At 43.5% G+C, this 13073-nt stretch overlaps 1 protein-coding gene across 2 annotated transcripts in view; it reads right to left on the minus strand.

Annotated features, from left to right (window-relative positions):
- Nucleotides 1-7902, minus strand: part of coro2ba (coronin, actin binding protein, 2Ba) — a 156201-nt gene extending 148299 nt beyond the window's left edge. Inside the window, exon 1 of one of the 2 annotated variants that reach the window (XM_048563180.2) lies at nt 7492-7902. In XM_048563180.2, coding sequence (XP_048419137.1) covers nt 7492-7506 — 15 coding nt within the window. In that variant the 5' untranslated portion in view covers nt 7507-7902. Of the gene's footprint in view, nt 1-6756; nt 6926-7491 lie in introns of those variants that run through there. The other variant, XM_048563182.2, reaches the window with a different exon arrangement.
- Nucleotides 7903-13073: the final 5171 nt, after the last annotated feature.

The raw sequence follows: 13073 nt of genomic DNA on the forward strand, positions 1-13073 counted from the left end.
TGCTACCTTGTAGGCAGTGTTCTGTTGTGGCACAATGCCAAACAGGGTATTGATTTTCAGCCAACATGTACGGCAGAATTCCATCCTATCAAGCATCCCTCATTTTTTGTTTTCAAAAGGCAGTTTTATCTTCTGATTACCCTCTGACACGTACCACCCACTCACAACCAAAGCACAGCCATCGAATGAGGTACAAGAATCGACAGAATTCACAGAATCAGAGACTTATTACAGTGCAGAAGGAGGCCGTTTGGCCCATAGTGAACATGCTGGCTCTCTGAATGATTCACTCATTTAGTGCCATTCAGACAGCTTTCACCCCATAACTCTGCGTAATCTTCCTTTTTGTCTAATTCCTTCATGAATGTTTCAACTGAACATTGCTCCACCATGGATTAAGGCAGACCAATCCAGACCCTAAAAGTGAAAATGTTCTTTTTTCTCATCACTTTAAACTTGGCACACAAAAACAAGGAAACTTTGATGAACCTACATAAAACACATCCAGCTGATGTATCACGTCCAATTCTGGGCACCAGACTTTAGCAAGGATGAGAAGGTTTTGCTAGGGGTACATAAAAGATTGACAAACATAGTACCAGGGTTCAGGAATTGCAGTCACACAGAGATATGGTAAAAGCTCCTTTGTTCTTCTGAGAACAGAGAAGGCTAAGACGAAATTTGATAGCACTGTTTATAATCACAAAGGGTTTTAGAACAGTGAATAAAACAGAAATTTTTCCAATGGCAGAAAGGTTCAATAACCAGAGGACACACTTTAAAGGTGATTAGAAAAAGAACAAGAGGTAACATGAAGTAAAATATTTTTATACAAATGAGTGGTTAGGCTTCGGAATGCACCGTCTCAAAGAGTAGCAGATGCTGATTGAAGATTTAAGGGAACTGAATATATACAGTGAATGAGTGGGACCAACTAGATTGCTCTTTCAAAGAGCTGAAGCTGGCTAAACAGGCAGAATGTCCTCCCTCTGCACTGTACTATCCGGATATGTTAGCTATCGTGTTGCGTCCTCTCCTTTCACAGAGCTGAGAACAGAAGCTCAGTGGAGCTTCAAGCAGTAATGCAACTGGAAAGATTGCAGTGATTTTTCTAATGTGCCTCAAGCTTGACTTTGTCAGAATCACTGAATTCAATTGCCAGCTCAGATGCCACAGCCTAACGTTCTGAACAGGAATTTTCAATTGTCACTAAACATTGACAAGTTAACAGTTGTGAGACATGCAAGTGATACACTTCGCTACCTATTATCTATTCTCTATTACCTGGTTATTATCAATCCTGACTTCCAGCTATTTTGTGGACTTAACTATTGGGTCATGAAGATAAGGAATACATTCATGAGAAATCTCAGATTTTGAGTTTTGCACTAGTGATATATGAATCTGATGTGTCAGACTGGAAATTGAAGGAGTAAATAACCTTGTTGTATTTACCCAGGTCATTCCCTCCCTGCTACATAAAATCACAACACTGTGAAAATACGACAGACAGTCTTGTAAATGGAGCAATGTTTGATCAATCAGTGCTGTAAAAAAATTCTTAACATATTTACCAGGTGTCACTTATTATTACCAACTCTGATTGGTTAAAGAAATACCTATAACCAAACTGCTCAGAGATTTTATGACATAGCTCCAGGGTAAGTGAGGGCTTGAACCCAGGCCACCTGGCTCTGAGCTAGGGACACTACCACTGCACCACAAGGCCACACTTGAAGGTTTCACCATCTGGCGTCCTTCACAGTCAAGAAGTCACACTTTTATCAATAACAGAAGGCATAAAGTGGGAAAAGATATCACAGTTTTCCAAATGTTCATTCAGATTTTCTGCCAGGTAGCTCATAGTGTCTCAGTGGCACCTAGAGAATCTGGGCAGGCTGGTCACCCTAGTCCATTTGGAAGAGAGTCAATTGCTCCAGGAGGATTTAAATTATTTCGTGCCATACTTTCTCTTAGACCAACTCTATCATGCAGTCAGTCAGTTTTCAGCCAAGCGTTTGCTTAAATCAATGACTGCATTGTCCGCAATTGGTTGGCGGAAGCCCAACTCAGCCTGCTTAAGCTTCTCATCACTTCTGCTCCTCTACTGCAGCAGTAGCCACACCTGGCTTCCCCCCACCAACTCACACCAAAACCCATTATCCTGCACAGCATAAATTCAACCAGCCACCAAACTCAAGATCAGGAACCTTCCATCTGAATGAAGGGCACAGCGTAGATAAGCTCAACTAAAAAGGCTACGAGGGGAAGTCACAATCAGGCAATGCAAACTTTGTAATGCTTTCAAGATTAAATTTTGCTGGATTACCAAATCCAAAAGCTCAATGGGCAAACGGAGGGTAATAACCGTTATGAGAGTGCAGTGGATGAGGTGAACATTCCTGTTGTCAATAATTTTAGCAAACAGGTCGTCACAAATTGGCTGCAATTTTCAAAAGTTGGGATTTTATTGCTGTTGTTTTGAATATGATTTGGTAATTTAGTGCATATGGCCTATAAATAATTTGCAAATGTTTGTTCATACCTCACCACAGCAACTGGGGATTAAAATTCAATTAAATAAATCTGGAATAATTATTTTCCAGTAACTGTGACCACAAAACTACTAGATTGTCAGAAAAACCAACATGGTTAACTAATTGTGATTAGGGAAGGAAATCTGCAATCCTTACCTGATCTGGCCTACATGTGACTCCATACCCAAAGCAAACTGGTTAACTGTTAACAACGCAGTGAAATAGCTGAGCAAGCCATTCAGTTCTGCTCCAGAGGGTGATTCATCACCACTTTCTCAACAGCAGTTAATAAAAGTTCTGAGGAAGGGTCACTGGACACGCAGCGTTAACTCTGATTTCTCTCCACAGATGCTGGCAAGCATGCTTAGCTTTCCAGCAATTTCTGCTTTTGTTTCTGATTTCCAGCATCCGCAGCTCTTTTGGTTTTTATAGTGCAATAATCGTTTGCCTTGCTAGCAACACCCACATCTCATGAATGAATAAGAAAATTTGCTCTGGTTGCCATGGCGATGTTGTAATTCATTCAGAAAGAACAATTTAACTACACATGATACTTGTGGAAGATTTCCCCTCCCACTATATTTTCTAATGCGAGTCAGTCTGGTTTTTTTTTGTTCCCTTTATATCTGATTTTGCCTCTCACTACCAAAATATCCAGTCAGAATTTTGTAAACTGCAGGATTTTGCATTGCAGTGGGTGGTCACTGTAACAGTGGAGATTTGAAAAAGAAACTGTTTTCCCACTTTATTCCTGTTGATAACCGGTTAGCCAAAACAAAACCATGAAATGTTTGGGAACAGGAAGAGGCCACCCAGCCCAAGAAGCCCCTTGTTGACATTAACCACACAATTACCCATCTTGTCACCAATTCCATTAATTCACTCTCCCACCAACGTGTGAACAACTCACAAGTACAATTCTCTATATTAAACAGGATACAGAAAAGAGGAAACCAGGCTAGCATTTATATAACACCTTTCACAACCTCAAGATATCCCAAAGAGCTTTGTAGCCAACGTTGTATAGTATGTCTGATGTGGGAAACACACTAGCAAGTTTAGGCACAACAAGGTCCCCAAAACAGCAAGAAGTTTATAACTCGGTAATAATTTTTTAAGTGACATTGCTTCAGGACTATTATAGGCCAGAATTCCCTTATTCTTCTGTAATTGACATCATACAATCCTTTACATCCCCCTGATACGGCACGTGGAGCCAGGTTTAACATCTCATTCGAAAGATAGACAAGCCATTAAACAAGACAAAACTAAAACAAGGAACTGCAGATGTTGAAGGTCTGAAACAATAACACAACTTATTGGAAAAACTCAGCAAAGTCTGGCAGCATTTGCAGTGAAAAAGCAGAGTTAACGTTTCAAGTTCAGGGAAATGCTTCTTCAGAACAGAAGGGTGAAGGTTTCTGAGAAAGGGTCACCTGGACTTAAAATGTTCACTCTGCTTTCTCTCTACTGACACTGCCAGACCTGCTGAGTTTCTCCAGCAAGCTCTGTTTTCATATTAAACTACACACTTTGGTTTTCAAGGTTATCTCACAAGGCAAGGATCGGTACTGGGTCCATTTTTGTTTGTCATTTACGTAAACGATTTGCATGAGAAGACATGCTTAGTAAGTTTGCAGATAACACCAAAATTGGTGGGAGAGTGGACAGTGAAGAAGGTTATCGAAGATTACAAAGAGATCTTTATCAATTGGGTCAATGGACTGAGGACAGGCAGATCAAGTTTAATTTGGATAAACATGAGGTATTGCATTTTGGTAAGACAAACAAGGGGACAGAACTTATATAATTAGGGCAGGGCCCTGGGTAGTATTGTAAAACTGAGAGATCTAGGGGTTCAGGTATATAATCACTGGTAAACAGGGTGGTTAAGAAGGCATTTAGCACACTTGCCTTCATTGCTTAGACCTTTGAGTATAGGAATTGGGATGCATGTGGAGGTTGTAGAGGATGTTGGTGAGACCTCTTCTGAAATACAGTGTGCAGCTGTGGTCACCCAGTTATAGGAAGGATATTATTAAGTTAGAGAGGGTTCAGAAAAGATTTACTAGGATGTTGCCAGGAATGGAGTTTTGAAAAATAAAAACAGACTGAAAAGACTGGGACTTTTTTCCCTGGGGAGTAGGAGGTTGAGGGGTGACCTTATTGAGGTTATAAATTCATGAGGGGCATGGGTAAGATGAATGACAAAGGACTTTTCCCTAGGATGGTGTTTTCAAAACTAGTATTTTTTAAGGTGAGAGGAGAAAGATTTCAAAAGAACATGAGGGGTAACTTCTTTAGACAGAGTGTGGTCCATGTCTGGAATGAACTGCCAAAGAAAGAGGTGGATGTAGGTAGTTACAACTTGTAAAAGACATTTGGATAAGTACATAAATAGGAAAGGTTTAGAGAGACATGGGCCAAATGCAGGCAGGTGGGACTAGTTTAATTTAGCAATAAGATTGGCATGGACTGGTTGGACCAAAATGCCTGTTTCCAAGATATATCACTCTATGACTGTATAAAGTGGCTGAAACAACACTTTGAAATGTTTATAGACTATTATTGGCAACTTTTCTATTTTATATACTCTGGCCTAGCACTTTTAACTTTAACTTGTGATCAAAATCTCTTTTTGTGTAAGTGACCCAAGTAAATATCAAAGTCACGAGTGAGCTACAATCCAATCTGCAAGTAGCAGAACCCATCAATGTCTTTTTGCTGTCTATGATTCAAGCCGTGAATTAACTTATTTTAAAAGTCGTATTTATGCCCCACTGATCCCACAGGAATGGAATATAAAATGAAGCATTTTCAGGACTGCGGGTGTGGTATTGTTTGTGCATATTCCATGTGGACATCTAGTTAAAACACATTCTGGAATGTGTTATTAAATTATGCTTGAGAAATGACTGCTGTTAGCAATGCTCATGGCTGGATTTATTTATAGAGCGGATTTTGCTGAACCTCGCCTCTGGGGATTGGAAAGTTCCCTAGGCAAAAAGGTCAGGTTTTAGGGTTGGAGACTGCTATTACTATAAATTCTGGCCCATGGGACAGTTCTATGAATCTAAAGTGATGTCCTCAGCCTTTTGACTCTCCCCTGGCAATAAATCTTCCTTGTGCCACTTGTTGGGTCCGGGGTAGAAAACGTAGTACTCAAGTTACCCTCCAGAAACGCAGGGTGTATGAGAAGGATTGCCAACTGTCCAGGATTGCCTTGAGAGTCCCCAGTGATGAAATGTACACTGCTGTTTTCCCCATTTGCCAATTAAAGAAAACCTCTGGACGATGGTCGTAAGGGCATTTTAAATAGGACACAGTTTCTTACTCCAGCCCAAGGCGAATCCATTGTTTATGAGGTGTAAAAAATATTAGTGACAGGGGAGTGCAGTTCGTTGGTCAGCAAGGTGGTTGGGATTATTTGATGAAATAGCAATCGCCAGGAACGCATTCCATGAAAGTTGGCTTTGGGGGGCAGCGGGGGAGGAGGGGGTGGCAGGGGACAATTGGTAGGATTGGTTTACAGAGCAGTAAATACCACTAGCCTTTCCCCTGGGAGCTACAGTCTAGCTTGGGCCTTTCATTGGCTACTGGAGGTTCCTGAGCCCCCACACTCTCCACTGGCACCAGCATCCCTCCAGCTGCTGCCGCTGAACTTGCTGCAGGGAGGCAGGTGTTTGAGGCACCATGGGGCACCTCTCTGCTTGGTAATGTATGGGGGGCTGTCAGTGAAGTCTACCTCATGTATTTACATTAACAGTCCTCTCTGGTTGGTAAGTACCCAACCTGCCTACAATAACTGAGTGACAAGAACAGTAAATCGACAATCTTTCCTGGCAGTGGGCTTTCCTTCAGATGTTTGAAAATGTCTCTCTGTCAATAAGAACATACAAACTAGGCCATTCTATACAATCATGGCTGATCATGATACAGCATCCACTCCACGTTCCTGCCTGCTCTCCATACTCCTTCAACCCATTACTACTCAAACATCTACTTCTTGCTTACATCCCAGGATCCACTGTACTCTGACAGAGAGTATTCCACAGATTCATGACCCTTTGAGAGAAGCTACATCTCCTCAATATCACAAGCACCTATTTCAGACTTCTGTCTGTTGGGCTGGACCTTTTGGTAAGACGGTGCCCTATGTTAGGATTAACCCGTGTTAGAATCCACCACATACACAAGCCCACACCCACCAATCCTTTACCTTGTTCCTGTTTGCTGGATCTGGTGAGGTACAAACTGGCTCTCACCCTCTAATCTGAAAAGTGCTTCACTGACTGTGAGGTAGTTTGCACCAGCATCTGGAGGCTGTGAAAGGCACACGGAACGCAGGCTCTGAACGGTCACAAACACAATTCACTGATATGTGGAACCCCAGACTGAGGGGGCTTAACAATGAATGACTAACGTGGAACTGTAACTGCTAAGTTGAATTGGCTCATTTGAATGCCTTGCCTCTGTCCAGCAAACAGTTGGGAGCTGGGTTTTGCCAGCACACACACACACACATGGCTTTGATTTCTCCTTGGCAATCCAGCGAGCAGGAGAGTTGGCAGATGAGCAAGCTGTCTGTATCCGTGCAGGAGAGACGTCCAGCCCCTACACCCTCCCGCTCCACCGCCACGCTCCCTACACCCTCACCCTCCCCTCCTGACAGTTCCTCTGAGGAATGTGGCCGAGAATCTGCTTCCAACCTGAGGGCAGAAGCCAGATTCTGGCTGCCCCTGAAGTACCTCGTCTAGACAGCGCAGTGCAGGCTGAGTCAGGAGATGGAGCTTTTGCTGCATTGTCTGACTGCAGCAGCCGGACTGACACTCAAAAGCACAGACTGCAACAGCACTTCTTCATTTCGGCTGGCTGTATATTAAACAACAAGTTAAAATAAAACAAACACACACACACACAACAACAATTCGTGGGTTTGTCCCACCCCTCTTACCTTTGTGACAGTCATGCAGAAATTATTTCTGGACTGAAATGGGAGGGGGAGGGTTGCTGGGGGCTGGCGAGAATCCTCCAGTGAGTAAATAGGGGATGGTGCCTGTAGGAAACGGGGAGATGGGCTCGCTGTTGTACTGCTGCAGTGGGTGAAGCGTCAGTAGCAGAGGAAGCCCGAGAACCTTTTTTTTTGCAATCTGATTAACCCAGCCTAACCCGTGATGTCAGCTCTCATTTATAATGGATGAACAGTCCAATAAGGAGGCTGGCACTGGGAGAAATCTTGGAGGATGAGAGACACAGAGAGAGAGAGAGCTTTGTATGTCACAGCCAACGATAGCAAACAAACAGGAAGCGGACGCATTTCTTTTTGCCAAATCACCAGCGTTTCAAAAAAAAATCTTTTGTTTTCTCCCCTCTTCTCGCTTTGTAACAATGCCGATTACAGCATCGATAGTTTCAAAGAGCTCAGGAATTAGGAGGGAGAAGGGAAGCAAGTGGAATGCGCACAGGGCCAATACGATTCCACAGCTAGTGGCGCAAATTGATACAGAAGCTGGACAGACTGCAGGTTTAATCTGCAGCCTCCGGGTTATTTTCACTTAGTCCTGTCCGTGGGCGCTACACAGAGTTGAAGAGAGTCAGCCACATTGCTGTTCTCGAATTTTTCCAGATTTCAGAAACTGGGCCGATGCACAACTGCTAAAAGCTTTTCCCCCCTCGCTTCCAATCCCCTGAACAATAGATTGCTTTGTGGACCCCTCCAGCTGTTTGACTCATTGTGCAAGCTGCAGCTAGAGGTAGTTTACAATCTCCACGCTCTGGCTGTTGCAAATGTCCATACTAAATGGGAAACCCTCTCCGCATGAACAGCCACAGGGGCAAATGCCTCCCTTTATTCGGTCAGGGGATGGGGCAGGATCAACTTGTCCAACCCGAGTTATGAAACAGCCCCGGCACAAGCAGAAAGTGCTGAAGAAACTCAGCAGGTCTGGCAGCATCTGTGGAGAGAAAGCAGAGTTAACGTTTCTAGTCCAGACATCCTCCTCGAGAACAGTGAACCACGTTGTTGTGGCTCTGGACTCACGTGTACGTACATCCAGACCAGATGACAGTGGCAGATTTCAATCCCCAAAAGATATTTGGACTTTCTAAGATAAAAAGTAATGTTTTTTCACTTTGAAATGAAGAACACAGCCTTGGGAAAGGGCTTTCAATTATATTGAGCCTTTTGGACATACCAACTTGCTTACAAACGATGAAGTGCATAGCCTTATCGATCATTAATTACCAGGAACATTTTAATAGGATCACTGATGTCACTTTCCCAATAATATACAAGAATTAGAGTCTCCATTGTCCTACAGGCTATAGGGCTGCTCTCTCATTCAAGAGAGAAAGTGGTTTTAACCTCAGGTGAGGGGAGAGGTTGGGAAGAGAGCTTCTCAGCTGGTGAGAAATTGAACTCACGCCGTTGACAGCACTCTGCATCATAAACCAACCATCGACCTGACTGAGAAAAAGCAAGAAGTGCCGATGCTGGAGTCAGAGATAACACAGTGTGGATCTGGAGGAACACAGCAGGCCAGGCAGCATCAGAGGAGCCGGAAAGTTGACGTTTCGGGTCATGACCCTTTTTCTGAGGAAGGGTCACGAACTAAAATGCTGTGTTCCTCCAGCTCCACGCTGTGTTATCATCCACCTAACTGAACTTGCCGAGAGAGGTGATTGAATATTCCAGGAAATTGTAGCTCATTGGCTAAGTGGGAAAGGGCTTTCATTTACATTGAGCCTTTTGGACATACCAACTTGCTTACAAACGATGAAGTGTTTCTGAATTGTATTCACTGCTGCAATGGGGGTATTGTGGCAGTCAAAATGCGCATAGGGAACTCCCAAAAGCCGGAATCACAAGATTAAAAGATGGCCTTTGTTTTTGGTGATACTGATTGAGGGCTCAGCACTGGCCATTGCTCTGGACAGGACTTTCCTGCCTCTTTTCCAAATAGTATCAGAGAATTTTTCATGTCAACCCGAGAGGACAGGCATAGGGTTCAGTTCAATGTATCATCCAAAGGAGAGCCCTTACAATAGATGGAGCTTGTCCTCAGTACTGCACTGGCAGTGTTCACTAATTGATACGAGTGATTAATCAATTTTTAAATTATTTCTCTGTCAATATTTTAGTCTGTTACAATAACAACAAATTTCATTAACACAGCACCTTCAAAATAGAGGAGAGACAGGCTCATTGGCCTCCCGCACTGTGACAATTCTATGATTCTAAGACCATAAGGTGTAGGAACAGAAGTAGGCCATTCAACCCATCAAGTCTGTTCTGCCATTCAATGAGCTTATAATGGATCTCATAATCCTCATCTCCACTTTCCTGCCTTTTCCCCATTACCCTTGATTCTCTTAGTGATTCAAAATCTGTCTATCTCAGCCTTGAGTAAACATTATATATAAGCAGGCTTGAGGGATCCACTGTTCCTAGTTGTTATGGGCTAATGACACAACCTCAATAGCTTTTCTACAGTAAAGAATTCTATAGATTCCCTCTGAGGGAGGATTCTGTGAAAGTCTCAAGGTTTTTAACTCCTCCATTGAGATAATGAGAAAAAAAATGTCAGACCATCTATGTCCTAATATGGACACTGCAATTCTGGTCTTTGGGCACTGGATCAAATTTATACTGCCTGAGAGTGCAGCACTGCAGTTTTCAACTTTCTTGTGAATCTAGAGCAGTCAGGGTGATTCATATTGCTTTCTTCTGCTCTTCGTGTTCCTATTGTTGTTGACTTGTCCCCTGCTGCCAGTTGTGCTGTTTCATAGGATGTAGGTTTCACTGACAAGACCAGAATTTGTTGCCCATCCCTAATTGCCCTTGAACTGAGTAACTCTACACCAATACAAAGGGTAGCTGACAGCCAACCACATTGTTGTGACTCTGAACCAGCCGAAGATGGCACATTTCCTTCTCTAAAGCACGTTAGTGAATCAGATGGGTTTGTCTGACAATTGATGATGGTTTTGTGTTTACCATCAATGGGACCAGCTTTGAAATCCAGAAAATGGAATTCACATTCCACCAGCTTCTATAGTGGGATTTGAACCCTTGAATATTTACCAGAGCCTCTGGATTACTAGGCAGTGACATTACGATGACCTGACCAGCTCCCTAAAAAAACTGTCATGACCTGGTACTGTAATATAATTGTGTCATTACGCTACATGTATCAGCAGATGCCCTTTTGTGCAAGTTGTATGGCGCTATATCTTGGTTTGTGATCAGGACTTCGGCTTTAAAGCTCCAAAATTTGTATTAATCCCATGATTTATTGCATTGCTCAGAAAAAGCCCTCACCTCCTTCATATGCACTAGATTATTTAGACTGCCAAATGAGGCAGCCAAGTTCTCACAGAAAGGAATTAAATTCATCACTGTTTAATTTTACTGAAATAGATCTGGTTTAAAAGTGGGAAGCCTTTATAAGATATGGCTGAATATTGGGAATGGTTCCACTGAAACATTGTCAATTGGAATTTTCATGACTGAGGTTGATGGAATTTTGTTCGGAGCCGCTGTTAGGTGCACTGAGCAAAGCCAGGTGAATGCTGAAAAAGAATGAACGATGCACTTTCACTGCACAAAATCACACATCCTCAGAGGAAAAAATGCTGATAGGAGATTTGATAGAGGTTTTCAAAATCATGACTGGGCTGGAGAGACTAGATAGGGAAAAGCTGTTCCCAATTGTGGAAAAAAAAGAGAATAAGATGTGTTGTTTAAAGTGATGCTGAAAAGCAGCAAGGGTGATGTGAGAAATAAACTTCCTCATAGCCAGTAGTTAGGGTTTGGAGTGCACTGCCTGGCAATATGATGGATGCAGGTTCAATTGAGGCATTGGATGGTTATTTGGATAGAAATAGCGTTCAAGGGTAGAGGGATAAAGCGGGAGATTAGGTAATGGAACTAGTACAGGCATGATGGGCTGATTGGCATCCTTCTGCACTGCAATAATACTGTGATCATCAGTCAACTTGCCTTTATGTAGCTCGAAGCTATGGTTCAGCGTCCCTAGGGTGGGAAGTGGTAGATTTTGCAGAAAAGTACAGGCGTTTTCTTAATTCTGCACGTTTTCCTCTACAGTTCAAGGTGCTGTGTGATTTTTCTCCTGTCAAAGTTATTTACGCCTCCAATTTATTGAAACAATGAATTACCAAAAATAGTTTTTTGCTCCATTTCCTTCCCTTGTGTGCGCTCCAAGTTGATTCATGGGAAATATTACTGACTAATTCAATCTGTTTGTCCACTGTGCAGTTCAAATAACAATCCATCTGCATTCTTCAGTCACAGCTGCTTGGCTTAGCAGAGGAACCTGTACCCGAGGATTGAAAAGAGCCCTTGAAATGAGTGACACTATTGATTATTTGTTCATTTGGCAGTACTTTGTTTTGTTTTCACTACAGTTCACCAAACATTGAATGTGCAATATCAAGGACAATTTTAAAATTTAGAGGGACTTTAAGCTGGATATCAGCTGAATTATTATTACATATATGGACGTCCAGTCTCTCTACACCTGCATTCCCCATGCAGATGGCCTAAAGGCCCTCCGCGTCTTCCTGTCCCGCAGGCCCAACCAGTCCCCCTCCACTGACACCCTCATCCGCCTAGCTGAACTCGTCCTCACTCTCAACAACTTCTCTTTCAATTCCTCCCAATTCCTACAGACAAAGGGGGTGGCCATGGGTACCCGCATGGGCCCAAGCTATGCCAAGCTATGCTACGTGGAACAATCCCTCTTCCACACCTACACTGGCCCTAAACCCCATCTCTTCCTCTGTTACATTGATTACTGTATTGGCACCGCCTCATGCTCCCACTGGAGCTTAAACATTTCATCCACTTCACCAATACCTTCCACCCCAACCTCAAGTTCACCTGGACCATCTCCAACACATCTGTCATCTTCCTGGACCTCTTTGTCTCCATCTCAGGCAACCACCTGGAAATTGATATCCATTTCAAACCCACTGACTCTCATAGCTACCTAGAATACACCTCCTCCCACCCACCTTCCTGCAAAAATGCCATCCCCTATTCCCAATTCCTTCACCTCCACCGCATCTGCTCCCAGGATGAGGCATTCCACTCCCCCGTACATCTCAGATGTCCTCGTTTTTCATGGACTGCAACGTCCCCCCCGCAATGGTTGAGAACACCCTCGACCGTGTCTCCTGCATTTCCCGCAACTCATCCCTTGCACCGCGTCCGCGCAATAACCGCCAAAAGAGAATTCCCCTTGTCCTCACGTACCACCCCACCAACCTCCGGATCCAAAGCAACATCTTCCAATACTTCCACCATGTGCAATCCGACCCGACCACCAAAGACATTTTTCCATCCCCACTCCTGTCTGCCTTCTGGAGAGACCACTCTCTCTGGGACTCCCTTGTCCGCTCCAGACTCCCCTCCAACCCCACCACACCTGGCACTTTTCCCTGCAACTGCAGGAAGTGCTACACTTGCCCCCACGCCTCCTCCCTCACCCCCATCCCAGGCCCCAAGAAGACTTT

Source organism: Stegostoma tigrinum, chromosome 33, assembly GCF_030684315.1.
Source record: "Stegostoma tigrinum isolate sSteTig4 chromosome 33, sSteTig4.hap1, whole genome shotgun sequence".
Classification (NCBI taxonomy): domain Eukaryota; kingdom Metazoa; phylum Chordata; class Chondrichthyes; order Orectolobiformes; family Stegostomatidae; genus Stegostoma; species Stegostoma tigrinum.